General features: G+C 44.1%; 1 protein-coding gene across 18 annotated transcripts in view; it reads right to left on the reverse strand.

The window, feature by feature from the left end:
• The window catches only part of CDC14B (cell division cycle 14B), a 123767-nt gene that overhangs the window by 11655 nt on the left and 94375 nt on the right, over nt 1–17737 (reverse strand). For 7 of the 18 annotated variants that reach the window (XM_007969880.3, XM_073021400.1, XM_073021399.1 and 4 more), the window contains 2 exons: nt 17570–17667; nt 5414–5530 (listed from right to left, as the gene is read on the reverse strand). In XM_007969880.3, coding sequence (XP_007968071.1) covers nt 5414–5530; nt 17570–17667 — 215 coding nt within the window. Of the gene's footprint in view, nt 1–1778; nt 5236–5413; nt 5531–11691; nt 11836–17569; nt 17668–17737 lie in introns of those variants that run through there. The other 11 variants (XR_005240503.2, XR_005240502.2, XR_005240501.2 and 8 more) reach the window with 4 other exon arrangements.

Below are 17737 nucleotides of genomic sequence, written 5' to 3' on the forward strand. Positions count from 1 at the left end.
GAACTGTTACTGGGTTATTTCAAAAGCCAGAATCTGGTCACAGAAAAAGCTCTGGCACCTAAGCGGTTTCCAGCGCCGCCAAGCACAGGAGACACCCCACGGGCCACCTGCCTCCGCACTCCACAATTCTCCTCCTGCCTCTCTTCTCTCCTTCCCCAGTTTATGACGCTACACTTTCAGGTCAATAACAACTTTCAGAAAACGAAACCAAAAGAAGAGTCAGAAAAACCACTTCCAATCTGGAGGGGCCCCTCGCCCGATGCTGCTGCTGTGCTCTTCAAGGAGGAGTGTTTGAATCAATTGTTTCATTTTCAGAGATCCCAACAGAGCACTGAGCCAAAAGATCCAGGTCAGCTAGTGAGACAAGTGGGAAGATATCTGGAATTTCAAAGGATCACTAATATTTTTAAAGACTGGAGAGAAACAGCATTTTACCAAGAAACATTTAGAGACAACCTTCTGGGACTCCTCTCCTGATGGACTTTGGAGACAACAGCAGTAGCCAAAAGTTAACGCCCAGAAGCAATGGAACAGCCACCCAGATCTGAGGCTCTGAGGGTCAAGAGGCGGTGGCAAGTGTGACACGGGCCAAGCCACCCGAGAACACTGAAGAAGTCAGAGGTCCTAGATGCAGCTGCTCCCAACTGAAGGGCTCCTGAAAACATTTGTGGTTTTAGAGGCTAAGGAAAGAGGCCGGGCGCGGTGCCTCACACTTGTAATCCCAGGACTTTGAGAGGCCGAGGCAGGTGGATCACCTGAGGTTAGGAGTTCAAGACCAGCCTGGCCAACATGGTGAAACCTCATCTCTACTGAAAATACAGAAAAAAAATGTTTAGCCAGGCGTGGTAGTGCACACCTGTATTCCCTAGCCATGCAGGAGGCTGAGGCAGGAGAATCGCTTAAACCTGGGAGGTGGAGGTTGTAGTGAGCTGAGATCGCACCATGGCACTCCAGCCTGGGTGACAGAGAGAGACACTGTCTCATTTAAAAAAAAAAAAAAAAAAAAGAGGCTAAGGAAAGAAGCTGAACATTTCTCTCCCCAACCCCCGCAACATGAAGAATTAGGTACAGAGCACCCCAAAGTCCAGACCTTAGGTTTGGTTTGGCAGCTGCAGCAGAAAGTGATGGCTCCCAGTGATGCAACTCAAGAGTTAAAGTAACTTGTACATGACGGTTTCTTAGAAAATGAATGAGGTTATCATTTTAAAAAAAGAGCCTGCCCAAAAGAAACTGCATAAGCTAACAAACGCACACCGGCGGAAGGGCTGCATGAAGACATGAGTGAATGCGAGCAAATGGCGTGGCTGCAGGCTCTCACTCGGAGCACGATGAAATTTCCAAGACTGTTCTAAGACAGCTCTTCACAGAGGTCACATGAGAACACTGAAAACAGGCCAATTCAACGGAGCCAATTATTCACTGGATTTATTAATTCTTAAAAGAGAAAGGTTAGCATGGATTTCTAGCTCTAACAGGGAGTGGGAAGTGGAGAAGCTCACTCACCTCCCTCTCCAGACTCGGGGAAGGGAAGGAGAAGGTGCCACAGAGAGCCCTGGCAGGACCGAGGGCCACACCGGCTGCCTGGCGGCCGTCCCAGACCTGTGGCCACATGAAATTTAGGTTTCGATGGGGCACAGCTTCAAGTGGATACACGAGGGGATAGTCATCTTCTGTGAGAAACTGCGGCACCTTTTCCCAAAGACAAATAGTGAAGACATCACTCCTATTTTTTCAGCTGCTGCAAGTAATTGCTCTTTTGACGTTTTTGAAAAAGTTCCCCAAAGCTGAAGAGCCTCTCAGTAAACCCAAAAATCAAAAGTGCCAATGAAGTACAAAGCGAGTTTGGGTGGAGTCTTCAGCCTGGATGGCAAGGAACATGAAAATGGCAGGTCAAGTTCCTATGCACCACAGAGATGATGACAAACCAGTAGGAACTGGCGACCCTGGTGCCTTGCAGGTAGGGATGAAAGGACCCCAAAAGGGTGCTCTATTTTCTTCTACTGCTGTTTAAAGATTTCACTCAATACTTTAAATTTATTCAAATTTAGCTCATACTATTGTGCCCAGAATCAGACCATGCACCAACATACTAACTCCCTCATTACCCTCCAACCAGAAATGAATATGATTCAGTAGGATATTATGAACAATATTCAGTAGGGTAAAAGCTCCAGGCTACAGCGTGGCTGACTCCAATTCTTAAAAACTATACATAATTTATTTGCTTTTTTTTTTTTGTAAGCTGCAGGTGGATAACAGGTAAGGTGATGTGAACACAGGCCGAAGCCCCAAAAGAGGCACAAAGAAAGAACCCGCTTAGAGGAAGGTAAGCCCCAGTTAATCCTCACTGTTAGGCTCCTTTTGCTCTCCACATCATCTCTGAAAGTCCGTTCTGGAATTTAAAGGAAGTCGTTTTGGTTTTCAGAACTATCCAAAATTGCTGGAAACTGCTTTGGGCCATTTCAACATTCAGTCCAGATCACTGGCTCTGAAATCTCCCTTAGGACCCTCATATCACCCCTGCCAGGGGCCTCAGGCAGACACTTGCTGCAACCAGGAACCACTTCTCCAGAGAGGCAGGAGTTCAGGTCACCGGAGTGACATGGAAACGCAACAAGACCTAGATAGAAAAACAGAAGCAAGGCCAGCCCTTCCTCCCTCAAAGGAAGATGGTATGACCTGGCAAGCACTAGCCAGGCTCCCGGACTCTACTCCTCTGTAACCTAAAAAGCATAATCTAAAAAAGCAAACAGCAGAATTAAATGTGCAAGACACACTAGGCTGTAATAAAAACCTGAGCGGCCAGGCGCGGTGGCTCATGCCTGTAATCCCAGTACTTTGGGAGGCTGAGGTAGGTGGGTCATTTGAGATCAGGAGTTTGAGATCAGCCTGGCCAAAATGGTGAAACCCCATCTCTACCAAAAATACAAAAATTAGCCAGGTGTGGTCGTACATGCCACCCACAAGTAGTAATCCTAGCTACTTGGGAGGATGAGGCAGGAGAATGGTTTGAACCCGGAAGGCGAAGGTTGTAGTGAGCCGAGATAACACTATTGCACTCCAGCCTGGGCAATTCCATGTCAAAGAGAGAAAAAAAAAAAGCCCGAGTACTCATGCACTCAATACCTAAAAAGGATACGCCCCTTCAAGACATGTCAAAATTAACTAATTAACTGTCATCAATGATAGGCTTTTTATTTGATTTTTTTTTTTTTTTTGAGACGGAGTCTTGCTCTGTCACCCGGGCTGGGGTGCAATGGCGTAATCTCAGCTCATTGTAAGCTCTGCCTCCGAAGTTCAAGTGATTCTCCAGCCTCAGCCTCCAGAGTAGCTGGGATTACAGGCACCCGCCACTGCACCCAGCTAATTTTTGTATTTTTAGTAGAGACGAGGTTTCACCATCTTGGCCAGGCTGGTCTTGAACTCCTGACCTCATGATCTACCTGCCTTGGCCTCCCAAAGTGCTGGGATTACAGGCATGAGCCACTGCACCTGGCCTGAATTAATAGTTTGGCTCACCTAAAAGCGTCAGTTAAAACACTCCCATTTCCCTTCATTTATTGTAGAAAAATTGGAAAATAAGATGATAAAAAAGAAAAAAAAATCCCCACTGTCCCACCAACCAGAACTTTTATTAGTATCATAGCATATTTTTCCTTTGTCTTATTTCTATACATATATAGACACTTATTCATCTATAAATACAGATGTATTGTAGGTACATAAATATTTATACATCTTTATATTTCTATACATACATAGTATACTTACAAAATTAGAGTCATACTTCAGAATTTTTTTTTTTTTGAGACAGAGTCTCGCTCTTTCACCTAGGCTGGAGTGCAGTGGCGCGATCTCGGCTCACTGCAACCTCCGCCTCCCATGTTTAAGCAATTCTCCTGCCTCAGCCTCCCAAGTAGCTGGGACCACAGGTGCCCGCCACCACGCCCGGCTAATTTTTGTATTTTTAGTAGAGACGATGTTTCACCATGTTGGCCAGGCTGGTCTCGAACTCCTGACCTCAAGTGATCCACCCACCTTGGCTTCCCAAAGTGCTGGGATTACAGGCGAGAGCCACTGCGCCCGGCCCTTACTTCCGAATTCTTATGCATGGCTCTCTTCACTCATTGCTTTGTGCACTAAACTGTATGACTCCCAATTCATTTGGCATAATGTAACAATCTTGAGCCTATTTCCTGTTTCTCACTGTTATAGATAACACTCCGCCGTTGTTCCAATGTACCTAAATCTTTGACCTTTGGTCAGTATTTCTCTAATATTCTTCTCAAGTAGAATCAAAGAGTAAAGAAATAGGAATATTTGGTACATTTCTAATGAAAAATTTTAAATCCTGGAATCATGAGTCAGTGCCTGACAGTCCTCAAATCCTCATGCCGGGGCACTGCTGCGTCCTCATGTGAGTGTAAGTGTGCAGTAAGGCTGTACGAAACAGACAGTGACGAGGAAACACGGCAGAGCTGAACGAGTCCTCCAAATGCAAAGCACACAGAGCTCCCAGCTCTGCCAAGGGTCCCTCGGGAAACTGGCTGCTTTGCACTGGGGACTAATTTCACACCGATAAGGCCCCGAGGCCCAAAGCCTCAGATACACAGGGCAGGGAAGCCGAAGAGAAGCGGGGCACATGTGCAGGACATTTTAAAGTCTGGTTCTGATTATCTTCAGGTCGCTCACATCTGTTAGAAGAGATCGTTTTTACCAGGAGAACAGAAACAGGGCTCCATGGGCAGCCAACACCAGGCAAAGATGAAAAGATGCCCCCTTCTACTCCTGAGCCATCTATCCCCACTTCCACTCCTGGGCTATCTATTCTCTCCTCAGATGGGATCTGTCATCAGAAAACTTTAAAAATGACATGTCTACTTCATGAGAAATATCCAAAGACAACAGAGTCACCGACGTGGTCACAGAACACATTGGTTTTGAGAAATTTTGCCTCCACTTACTGAAGACAGTGCAAGAACTAGTGCCTCGGGTGTGGGCTGTGGCCAAGAGGACAAAGAGTCACTAGGCAGAGAAGGATCCTCAAACTCTCTAGAGTTATCCCACGTCCACCATCACACTCATTTCAGCTAATCGTCCAGCAATGATGCTGTGTCTGATATGCACCTAGAATGATGTCCTCCACGTCCTGACAGCCAGCTTTGGAAATTCTTAATTTAAAAACTTTCCCATATCATGACCCAGAGACCATATTTCCAGTGTCGAGAATTACTTCTGAAATACAAAACAAAAGCCTACATTAAAATGGTCCAGATTTTCTTAGATAATGAACAAGTAACACACAGACTCTACTTTCTCCTAATTTCATGTCAATCTTCAGAGGTAGGGTCCAAATATTAAACTGGAAAGCCAATGCTTGCAACTTTTCAGAAGAGTAGGATTCTTTTCTCACCTTTTAACACTGCTTTTCCTTGAAGCAGATCTGGTGGTTCTTTTAGTAATGCCTGCACTGCCAGAAATGTTAGGTTCAGATGTTTTACAGCTCTGAACACTGGATTGAAGAATTACTCTGAAAATAGTTGGAAAAAAATAAGATTACATTCACTGAAACCATTTGCAAATACTTGACAGAGGAAAGTATTTTTGCACTTTAGTGCAAATTATCTTGAGAATTGAGAGGATTTTCCATCAACACATTTACCAAAAAAAGGTGAAACACATTTTTACATCAAGGCCTTTTAAAATGAAGCATCTCATTTCTCTTTGAAGGCTACACAAAGATAACCGGAGGGCTTTGCTTCTGGAAGGTGAATGACTTGGGATTTTAAGCAATTCCTACACCAAAGAAATTCAGCCAAACAAATCTTTCTGCCCAACAAAAGTAAAAGCAGCTTCTCAGACTTTCAGTCATGAAACAAGACACCATTAAGAAGCCCAAATTCTAAAGAATAGGAACATAAATTCAGGAAATAACTATACAATATTTACTCTTCAAAGCTGTAAGTATGGGTAATAATCCACTAAATCAATACTAATTTTATGTAACATTTCAAAATTTTAGAAAGTGTTTAAGCAAAATATGAGTTTCGTCTGGATTATAACACTAAATCTCCAAGTGCCACTAAAATGAAAGTGAAAACACTTAAATTTTGTAAAGCTTGCCTTAATTAAACTCTAAAAAGCTTGCAAAACTGCTGCCTATGAGAGTAGACTGCCCAGTAGGAAGTACACGATGAATCAGAAAAGAACACCTGGAAATAAAGGCCACATGGAATGTCCTTTTAGAGGCAGATGGTCCTCTGACTTTTTTTTCTTTAAATTGTCATAGGGAAAATAGCAGAAGACATCAAAAGATTTTATATGCTTTTCTTTTCTTTTTTTTTTTTTTTTTTTTTGAGACAGAGTCTTGCTCTGTTGTCCAGGCTGGAGTGCAGTGGTGTAATCTCAGCTCACTGCAACCTCCGCCTCCCAGGTTCAAACGATCCTCCTGCCTCAGCCTCCTGAGTAGCTGGGACCATGGGCGCCCACAACCTCACCTGGCTAATTTTTGTATTTTTAGTAAAGATGAGGTTTTGCCATGTTGGCCAAGCTGGTCTCGAACTCCTGACCTCAGGTGATCTGCCCATCTCAGCCTCCCAAAGTGCTGGGATTACAGGTGTGAGCCACCACGCCAGGCCTATATGCAACTCTTTTCTTCAAGAGATAATCAATGACAAACTAAACACATATACACACATTTATAGATACCAACTTTTACTTTTCTGAAAGAGAAAACACTGACTTAACAAGCTTTCTTCTCTCCTATTCAAACATAAAGGTGAGAAAGCCAGTAACAACTTATGAGAACCCAGCTCAAAAGAGTAAAAAGGAACCATTACGAGTGAGCATCCTACCTCACAGACCTCAGCTACCACCATGCCGGCTAATATACCAATGACAGGGCCTTAAAATATGCTAAGATTAATACATTTCTACAACCTTAGCATCACCCAAACCAAAGCATATCCAACACTTGGTGAAGTGCTAAACGTCTCATCACTGAAAAAGCAACAAGAGGCTGGGCGTGGCGGCTCATGCCTGTAATCCCAGCACTTTGAGAGGCCAAGGCGGGTGGATCACAAGGTCAGGAGTTCAAGACCAGCCTGGCCAAGATGGTGAAACCCTGTCTCTACTAAAAATACAAAAATTAGCCGGGTGTGGTGGCGGGTGCCTATAATTCCAGCTACTCAGGTGGCTGAGGCAGGAGAACTGCTTGAACGTGGGCAGCAGAGGTTGCAGTGAGCCAAGATCGCACCACTGCACTCCAGCCTGGGCCAAAGAGCGAGATTCCATCTCAAAAAAAAAAGGCAACCAGAGCAGAACCTGGAGCTTGTCTGGGCCAGCGGTCCCAAGCCTTTTGGGGAGAAGGGGGGCAGTTTTCCTCACTGTTTCACTTTACTCATGCAGGATTTCTGAGGGCCCCTTGAAACTAGCTTTCTGGCCGGGTGCGGTGGCTCAAGCCTGTAATCCCAGCACTTTGGGAAGCCAAGACGGGTGGATCATGAGGTCAGGAGATCGAGACCATCCTGGCTAACCTGGTGAAACCCCGTCTCTACTAAAAAATACAAAAAACTAGCCGGGCGAGGTGGCGGCGCCTGTAGTCCCAGCTACTCAGGAGGCTGAGGCAGGAGAATGGCGGGAACCCAGGAGGCGGAGCTTGCAGTGAGCCGAGATAGTGCCACTGCACTCCAGCCAAGGGGACAGAGCAAGACTCCATCTCAAAAAAAAAAAAAAAGAAACTAGCTTTCTGTCTCACAGGGGGACGTGAATCCTGTTTAAATCAGCCAATGTTTGGTTCAGAAATTCTCCTAGAGTGTGATCATCTGATACGTTGCATGTTCTAATACAACAGAAAAAGGAGCTGGGTGTGGTGGTTTATGCCTATAATTCCAGCACTTTGGGAGACCAAGGCAGGAGGATCACTTGAGGCCAAAAGTTGGAGACCAGCCTGGGCATTTTAAGCAATTCCTACACCAAAGAAATCCTCCAGCCAAACCAATCTTTGTGCTCAAAAGTAAAAGCAGCTTCTCACATTTTCAGTCCTGAAACAAGACACCATTAAGAAGCCCAAATTCTTAAACATAGTGAGACGTCCTCTCTACAAAATAATAATAATAATAATAATAATAATTAGCTGGGCATGGTGGGGAGTGCCTGTGGTTCCAGCTACTTGGGAGGTTGAGGTAGGAGGATCTCCTTGACCTTGACCTCCCAGGGTCAAGACTGTAGTGAGCCATGTTTGTGTCACCGATCTCCAGCCTGGGTGATTGAGACTCTGTATTTAAAAAAAAAAAAAAAAAGAGTGTACGTGAAGACTTAATTGTATGATTAAAGGCAACTATTACCCTGGCTTGTGAATTCTACTTCTAAAGACAAAGGATTATTTTTAAATTCTTTTTTTTTCTTTTTTTTTAAGAGACAGGGTCTCACTCTGTTGCCCAGGCTGGAGTGCAGTGACACAATCATAGCTCACTGCATCCTCAAATCCTGGGTTCAACTGATCCTCCCACCTCAGCCTCCAGAGTAGCTGGCTACAGGTACATGTCGCCACACCCAGCTAACTTTTTTATTTTTTATTTTATAGAGATGGGGGTCTCGCTATGTTGCCCATGCTGGTCTCAAAATCCTGGCCTCCGTGATTCTCTTGCCTCGACCTTCCAAAGTGTTGAGATTTGTAGGTATGAGCTAGCCTGCCCATCCCTAAAAATTATTTCTGTTTATATAAAGTGAAGAGAAAATATTTATTCATCTCTGCTAAGAATCTGAATATAGAATTTTGAATAAAACAGAACAAACCGCTGCTGCTTCACTGCTACTTCTGAAGCCCAGGCCAGCCCTGGCACTGCCACAGCTCTCACGCTCCCCTGGGCCACTGCCTCACGCACGGGGAAAACAAGACTCCTGTTGGCTCTTTTTTGAAATATAACACCTACTTCTCAAATTATTTGAGGCCATGGTTGGCCGAAAGTACAGACAACAATCACACTGCAAAATAATTAATCTGAGGAAAACACAAGAGCTGATACACTGCCTGCTTAGGAAATCTGAACCCTGATTTCTCAAATTAACTAAGACTGAAGTGTTGAAATGGCATTCAAAATAAGACACTACGGCTCAATCGTGCAGTCATGCTTAGGCTGCTGGAAAACATCTTTTAAAAAGTATTTATTTCTCTATAAAATTAGTGTAAAGTGAACTAATATAATAATAATATTAAATAGCTAGTAATTTCTGTGGAACTTTAAAACCAAGAGAATGACAGAACTTGAGTGTGCTAATCATACCAGGGAAGATTCCAGTTATTTGCACTGACAACACAGTATTATCCTAACTGCAGGTTATACACTGATGAAGTCAGGGTGGGGGTAGAACTCCACTGAGCTATCACCAGTGACAGCGCACACCACCTGACAGGCACCAGAGGGTGACGCGTTGCCTCTGCCACAGAGAACCCGGGCACTCGCTGCCTTCTGCCTCCCGACCCAGGCCAGGCATGGCTTTGCAGAGCAGTGTGCAGCAGATGCATTTTCTTCCTTCCCATCTCCCCTGACAAAATCCTCTGTCCTACCTACCTCTTGCCTCTACTGCAGTTCACCTTCTTCTCTGCAGCATCCTTGGAGCCTCAGTACTCTGAGACTTCAGATACAGTGAAATCTGCAACCCAAGGAACACGGCCAAGCCAAAAACTAAAAAGCCAGGTCTGGAACATAAATGTCCAATTCCAAGAAAACAATCCATCAGGACAACTATGCACTATGTATACTGGCTGTCCACTCTGGACACTACAAGAGCATGCACAAAGGTGACCCTGAGGCCTTGCTGCCTTCAGACAAGCCTTTCCCACTATCTCCGGGTCTGACTCAGAAGCCTGAAGTGTTGTTACGGCCTAATTCTCCAAGCATGCTGCATAACAGGAGCTTCTCACTGGAAACAACTGATCAAACGGTGCCATGCCACCTGCGTCCGCTGCCAGCAGAGGAGGGTGGTGCTGATGGTGGATGGTGGCACTCAGGAGTCACCAACTCACAAATAAAACCCTTTGGAAAGAAAGTCATGGGGTGCTACAAAGATGATACTGATTAACACCACTGTAACTGTCACAAGTTTTTTGCTTCTGAAAATTCCAAATAATGAGTCAGGCTAAACTGAATATTCTGCTTGGGTCTAGAAATACCACGGCAAACGTCATTAACAACAATAACAGGAGGTATAGTTTACATGGAATACTGAAAGCAAAGAGCCTGATAGAGACCGTTTTTAAACTTACCCTGGGAATGATCATTCAACCACAAAGTGCCTAAGTATTATTAGCTACTGTTCCACCCATTCGGAACATCTCTGCCACTCACAACAGTTTGAGAAGAATAAATCTATGTAGCGCATGATGCTCTTGAGTCACAATATGTGGCAATCAAAGCTGACTAAGAGAAGTAAAGGAGAAAACACCCAGAAGGTTGATCTATCTCAGAAATACAGCACGTCTGAATGCGCGACAATAAGCTTTTATTTGTAAGATATTCAAGAAAATGCCATCAATAGGAGCAAGTTAACCAGGTTTTGCCTAATTCTGAAGAGTGAAATCAGTTTGATTTTTAAATCTTTCTCAGCTATGTGAAAATACTCAATGAAACCACAAAGTACCAGAGTTGGTTGCAATGGAATTTTTCTTTGGAAGAGATCTTGCCAGGAACTTTTGCATTCTTTCATAACTTCCAAGTCCAAGAGGAAAAAAGAGAAGAAAGTCTTAAAATATAATTAAGGGAAAAGCTTGAGAGAAGGAAGAATGCAGCTCAGACACAGGAGGGTGGCGGTGGACCCGTGACGCGGGACACACCCGCCTTCTGGGGGTCTTCAACAGGTTGCTCCACAAGTGGGCCTCCTGCACATTCTTCTGCAGAAATAAAGCCTCTTCGCTGTTAAGGTCTTCATTTCAAAGATAAAAGATCTCAAGAGAATACAAATTTGCTGCTATCAGCCTAATAAAGGCATTCTGGCTATGTTTGGGCAAGAAGAAAAGCGGGAGCAATGACCATCATGTGGGAATGCACCAACTTCAACAGGCGGCCTCAGCTCTGACCTCCTACTTTCATTTAGTATCAAGTGCTACACACTGTACTTACTGTATTCCCTAAAGGGGAGGAGGAAAAGGAGACAGGGCAGGACATTCCGCACACTAGAGAGAAGACTCATGAGAGAGCTGCTGTACCAACGGCAGATTTCGAGGCTACAAAATCACATATTTAATGAAAGTAGATCAGTGGGGAAAATGCTTCCTTGCTAGATTGGGAAGGACATACTCAAGACACAGAAACAACTAGAGGAAAACTGTATAGCCAACCAACAAAAATAAAACCACCCCAATTATCCCAAGCTAACTCACTACTTTTGATAGGGAAGAAAACCTGTTTCAGTGTCTTCATTTATCAACTGCTATTTTGAAATATCTGTTAAGGATAAGCATAACTTTAAAACAAGATATGTTACTTTTAATATCCTTTCTATGAGAGGAATAGTGAAGCCCACCTTCCCTCCCCACCACCATCCCATTAATTGAAAAGATTCAGAAAAAGAACCTTTGAAAATAGGCAAACCAACAAAGCTAGGAGCTGACAAGGAGAAAAACATGCATTGTGGGAACCACACTAGGCACCAGAAGTAAGCAACGGCAGAGAAACAGAACGGGACACTTACAGCAGCTATCTGTCAGGGGGTCCTGATGGCTACTGTGTTCTGAAACCATCGAGACAGAATAGCAGGATGGGAAGAATGTAGTCACAAACAATCCACCAGATGACAACACTACACAGTGCAGAGGTCAGCACAGCTAGGGGACATCTGGAAAGGGGTGAAGGGGAAAGAACAGATGTTCAAATTGGGAAGCCAAAATAAATTACGCAATCATCAATCAATCAATCAATCGAGCCATATGTAATTTTAGACACCCTAAAAGCCCAAAACAGCAACAGGGATACAAAGGGGCGGTCCACAAGGATGGAGTTTTGCCATTTTATGTTGGAGAACAAAATGCTGTGTTTAAACAGGTTTGATACTTGGGGACTCAGTCACTAGTTACATAACTACCCCATGTTAATTTAACTTTATGATACTGAAATCAGTCATAGATAAATGATTGAGGTTCTTCAAAAAGCACAAGATGTGCACACACAGAAAACTAAACCAAACCATAATGGGCAAAGGAGGCAACACCAGATAACCAAAACCAAACAAACAAAAAACACAAAACCCCAGACTAGTTAACAAAATCACAGGAGGCACAACTAAAAATGAACGTAACACAGCAGAACTGATCTCATTTCAATGGAATCACTAACTCCTTGAGTCATCCAGGAAGCTAAGGGAATGGCACATTTTTATAATACGGTTCACATTTAACCAAGGGCAGCACAAAATGAGCAAAATTTCACTGAAGTATGCATACTATAGATTTTTCTTAGTTGTTTTCTGCACTCACTTTCTTCATACTAGTTGGCTTTCAGCTTGGGGTTTTTTATTTTTTAATTATTATAATTTTTTGAGATGGAATCTTGCTCTGTCACCCAGCCTGGAGTACAACAGCGTGATTTTGGCTTACTGCAAACTCCGCCTCCCAGGTTCAAGCAATTCTCCCACTGTAGCCTCCTGAGTAGCTGGGATTAGAGGTGTGCACCACTACGCGCAGCTAAGTATTGTACTTTTAGTATGGGGTTTCAACACGTTGGCCAGCTGGTCTCAAACTCCTGACCTCAGGTGATCCACCTGCCTCGGCATCCCAAAATGCTGGGATTACAGGCATGAGCCACTGCACCTGGCCTCTTTTTCATTTTTAAGAAATGGGTCGGCCGGGCGCGGTGGCTCATGCCTCTAAGCCCAGCACTTTGGGAGGCCAAGGCAGGCGGATTACCCAAGGTCAGGAGTTCGAGACCAGCCTGTCCAACATGGTGAAACGCCTTCTCTACTAAAAAAAATTACAAAAATTAGCCAGGTGTGGTGGCATACGCCTGTAATCCCAGCTACTTGGGAGGCTGGGGCAGGAGAATTGCTTGAGCTCGGAAGGTGAAGATTGCAGTGAGCCGAGATCATGCCACTGCACTCCAGCCTGGCCGACAGAGCAAGACTCTGTCTCAAAAAAAAAAAAAAAAGAAAGAAAGAAAGAAACAGAAGGTACTGCTCTGCTGCCCAGGCTGGAGTGCAGTGGCATTATCATAGTTCACTGAAATCTCCAACTCCTAGGTGCAAACAATCCTCCGACATCAGCCTCCTGAGCAGCAGCTGAGACTACCTGTTCATGCCACCATGCCCAGTTAGTTTTTTGTTGTTGTTGTTGTTGTTTAATTTTTTTGTAGAAACAGAGTCTCACTATGTTGGCCAGGCTGGTCTCCAACTCCTGGGCTCAAGTGATCCTCCTGCCTTGAACTCCCAAAGTGCTGGGATTACAGGCATGAGCCACTGTGTCCAGCCTCAGCCTGGTGTTTCTTAATCCATTGATCTGGGTTCTAGCAGCAAGGAAGGAAACCTCCTCCCGTTTAGAAGGGCAGAAGCTCCTTCCAGTGACTGCACTTCCACATGGTTACCTGGATACATCTGTGACCAAATACTAGAGCCGCTACTGAGCATGTGCCGCGTGCGTGGTACTGCTGATCAATTTGGAAGTGACTGATTTGGTTTATCATGTCATTTTTATTGTTGACCTCATCACTGTCATCATTAAAAATTCCATGTCAGGCCAGGCGCAGTGGCTCACGCCTGTAATCCCAACACTTTGGGAAGCTGAGGCAGAGCAGATCATGAGGTCAGGAGTTCGAGACCAGCCTGGCCAACATGGTGAAACCCCATCTCTACTAAAAATACAAAAATTAGCGAGACGTGATGGCGGGTGCCTGTAATCCCAGCTACTCGGGAGGCTGAGGCAAGAGAATCACTTGAACCCGGAAGGCGGAGGTTACACTGAGCCAAGATTACACCATTGTACTTCAGCCTGGGTGACAAAGCAAGACTCTGTCTCGGGAAAAAAAAAATGTACATGCCAGGCATCTTATATTGTGGAAAGGGATTAGACTAAAGGGTGAACTCGAAATACAAGCTAACCTCACCCTACAAGTTATACCTACACCATCTTATTTAATCTTCCCACAAAAAAAAAACAAGCCTACTAATATATATTAAGATCACAGGGGTGAATATTTAAACGGAATGAATAAATGGCCTGGGAGCACTAGAAAACTCTCTACCCATCCCAGGCTTCACTTTCAGTTCCTTAAAGGCAGAACGGCCTGTCCAGGTGTCAGCATTATAGATGGTTATTTGTTCCTCTAGTAAACCTCATGGCTTAAGAATTACTTTCCATTGCTAACACACATACCCATCTCCAAACCTGCCAAAACCATCAGTATGCAGCACGACAGGCCTCATGGCTCAAGTTATGAAATCTACCAAATCCATTTTAGCACAGACAATATACTTGTCATCACGTCCTGAAGATCAGCTCAATGTCAATGGTGCCACATGGTTTACTGTCATCACTGTAGTCAGGATTAGACAAGCTGAGCAAATGGCCATTTTACAATTGATAAAAAACTTAAACTCTCCCCCAAAACTGACCATTTATAAAAGAGAAACTGGCCAGGCACTGGTGGCTCATGCCTGTAATCCTACCACTTTGGGAGACTGAGGCGGGTGGATCACTTGAGGTCAGGATTTCGAGACAAGCCTGGCCAACATGGTGAAACCTTGCCTCTACTAAAAATACAAAAATTTAGCAGGGTGTGGTGGTGCACACCTGTAATCCCAGATACTCGGGAGGCTGAGGCAGGAGGATCACTGGAACCTGGGAGGCGGAGTTTGCAGTGAGTCGAGGGCGTACCACTGCACTCCAGCCTGGCCAACAGAACAAGGCTCTGTCTTAAAAAAAAAAAAAAAAAAGAGAGAAATCAATCATTGGAATAATATTTTATGTACTACAACTTTCTCCTAAAAGTCACTAGTACTTGTGTATTTCTCACTTTCTTTCTTGCACGTATGGTATTTTCATAAGGCTAAGTGCCAATGTTAAAGCAAAATAACTTGCTCACAGAAATCAATGAGTCAAAATTGGGATGAAGAAATGATTTTGTATTTTTCAACCCAAGCCATTGTTGAACACAGTCCCTCAGGGACTTCTATTCCTAAAATAACTACAAAGACACAAGAGGGAAAGAAAGAAAACCTTCGACTGATCTTTTCTAGGGCCAAAAAGCTGCAAATAATAGCAGAAAGGGTTTGAAAAGCAGAGAAGGGATACACAAAATGTTGTAACGGAGGAGGAAGGAGATTTGCTGAGACTCATCAAAAATCCCCCGGGGTCTATACACATAACTCAGAGCTTAGAAAAACTAGTATTTTGCTTTCTTCTTTGAAAGTGTGGCCTAAAACTTTGTTATTTGTGTTATGTGGGGCTATTTTTATATATTGTTTTTAGGATATTACCAAAAGGAATCCTGAGCTCACTGCAGCCTCAGACTCCTGGGATAAGTGGTCCTCTCGCCTCAGCCTCCTGCATAGCCTGGTCTACAGGTGAACACCGCCATGCCCAGCTAGATTTGAACTCATGTTAATCGGAGTAGCAGATTCAGAGGGTGACTAAAGGAAACTGTCTATTTAACAAAAACTTTTGACTAAGCAGGATTTGTATCCCCTGACTCTCACCTTGACTTCTGAACAGCAGGCAACAAAATATTAAAAAATAAATGATGATGCTGATTCTGAAAAACAAAACAAAAAAATCTGGACACAGCTAAAATCAACCCACAAAAGCATCAGTTTCCTAGGACTTGCAATTCAATGTGTAGTCCCTGGACCAGCAGCCTCTGCTAGAAATGTGAAATCTTGGGCCCTGCCCCCACCCCACTAATCATAACCCATATTTCAACAAGTGCCGGGTGCCTCATGCACACTTAAGTCAGAGAAGCACTGCTCGAGGGCACTGCCTGCCTCTGCCACATGCAGAGTTAGTATCTGGATGATTACCTGGAGCCACCACAATACTGCCGAAGAAAAACCATGAAGGCCTTAGATGAAGACTTTTAATAAGGAAATTAAAAACAAAATGACATTCGGAGTTGAGTAAATTATACAAAAGGCACCATTTTCTTTGTTTGTTTTTTGGGATGGAGTCTCACTCTGTCACCCAGGCTGGACTGCAGCGGCGCGATCTCAGCTCACTGCAATCTCTGCCTCCCAGATTCAAGCGATCCTCCTGCCTCAGCCTCCCGAGTAGCTGGGATTATAGGCACCCACCATCATGCCCGGCTAATTTTTGTATTTTTGTAGAGATGGGCTATCACCATGTTGCCCAGGCTGATCTTGAACTCCTGACCTCAGGTGATTCGCCCACCTTGGTCTCCCACAGTGCTGGGATTACAGGTGTGAACCACCATGCCTGGCCAAAAGGCACCATTTTTAAAGCAGTCTAGTTGACTACAGTACCACTAAGCTGCAAAAGAAATCTTCATAAATGCCTGTTACAATGGATGCCCTACATAACACTGCATACTGCAAATGGATGCCCTACATCACATAACACTGCATACTGCAAAACTCAACTCTTTACATTGGGTCTTTGAAGAACCTCCCAGAAGAGCAGCCCATAATGACACATGCCTTGCATGTGATTCTACTTCAGGATTTTTATGACGAGATACTAGTGAGGAATTACTTTCAGTTAAAAAGAAAACCTGTTCTCTGCCAATACAAATGGTTTATTACATCATACTTCCTTACCGTATTACACGATGCTTACTGAATAAATGATCTACGTCCATCACACTCCCTTCCCCCAAAAAAGAAGGTTGGAAATCTGGTGCCCCACACTGAAAGAGGAAGTAACTAGAAGGAAGAAATCCAGTGGCAACAGGTGGGAGCATCTACTAAAGAGCAGCCTATAAAAAAGACCACGGTCACGCAGTTTGCTTCTGCGTATTCTTCTAATAATCTTGGACGCTCTGTCAGGTTCCATCCCAACTAACACACGTTCACAAGAATGTACACACGGACACACATACACTCAGTAACTGTAACACTTCCTATTCTCAGGCTAAATCTTCCTCTGTAATTAGAAAATCCTTCCCCAAAGAAACAAACAAAAAACCCAAAATATAGTTTAGACCAGTTCACTGTTGCCCCAAAAACAACGTAATGTCATTAAGCCGTCATGTCATGCTGATCAAAATGAATGATCTGCAACATGGCGAATGTAAAGAAACAGACCAGTTTATAACTACGGACAGGTCTGGCATCCTGGGCTTTCCATCTGCTGCTGAGCTCTGGAGGATGCCCCGGGCTGATTATTCATGGAGAAAAAGTATCCCTGATGTCGCCTTCCCACCCATAAAGGCTCATGAGGACCAAGGTAAACAAGGGACAGCTGAGAGATTCCAAGGCCAGCACCCCTAGGTTTTAAATAACATAGGCAAACATTTCAAAGTGGCATCATGGGCTTGCAACTATGGAGAAAAATGTACAGGAAAAACCCTCACCAAGGACCCCACACACATAATAAAGAAACATCAACCACAACAGAGGAACCCAGACTCACGTGAGAGGAATAGCGTTTGTTTTTGATTGTCTTCTGCTTTTCAGGGCCCGAAGTCTATCACCTTGTGTCACTCCATTGATTTCGTCGTCGTCACTGTACTGTGTAAGTAAAAAAAACACTGAGCTAATGGTTTAAATTGCACTTATTAATGCAGTAAAGCAGAGCAGC

Source organism: Chlorocebus sabaeus, chromosome 12, assembly GCF_047675955.1.
Source record: "Chlorocebus sabaeus isolate Y175 chromosome 12, mChlSab1.0.hap1, whole genome shotgun sequence".
NCBI classification, from domain to species: domain Eukaryota; kingdom Metazoa; phylum Chordata; class Mammalia; order Primates; family Cercopithecidae; genus Chlorocebus; species Chlorocebus sabaeus.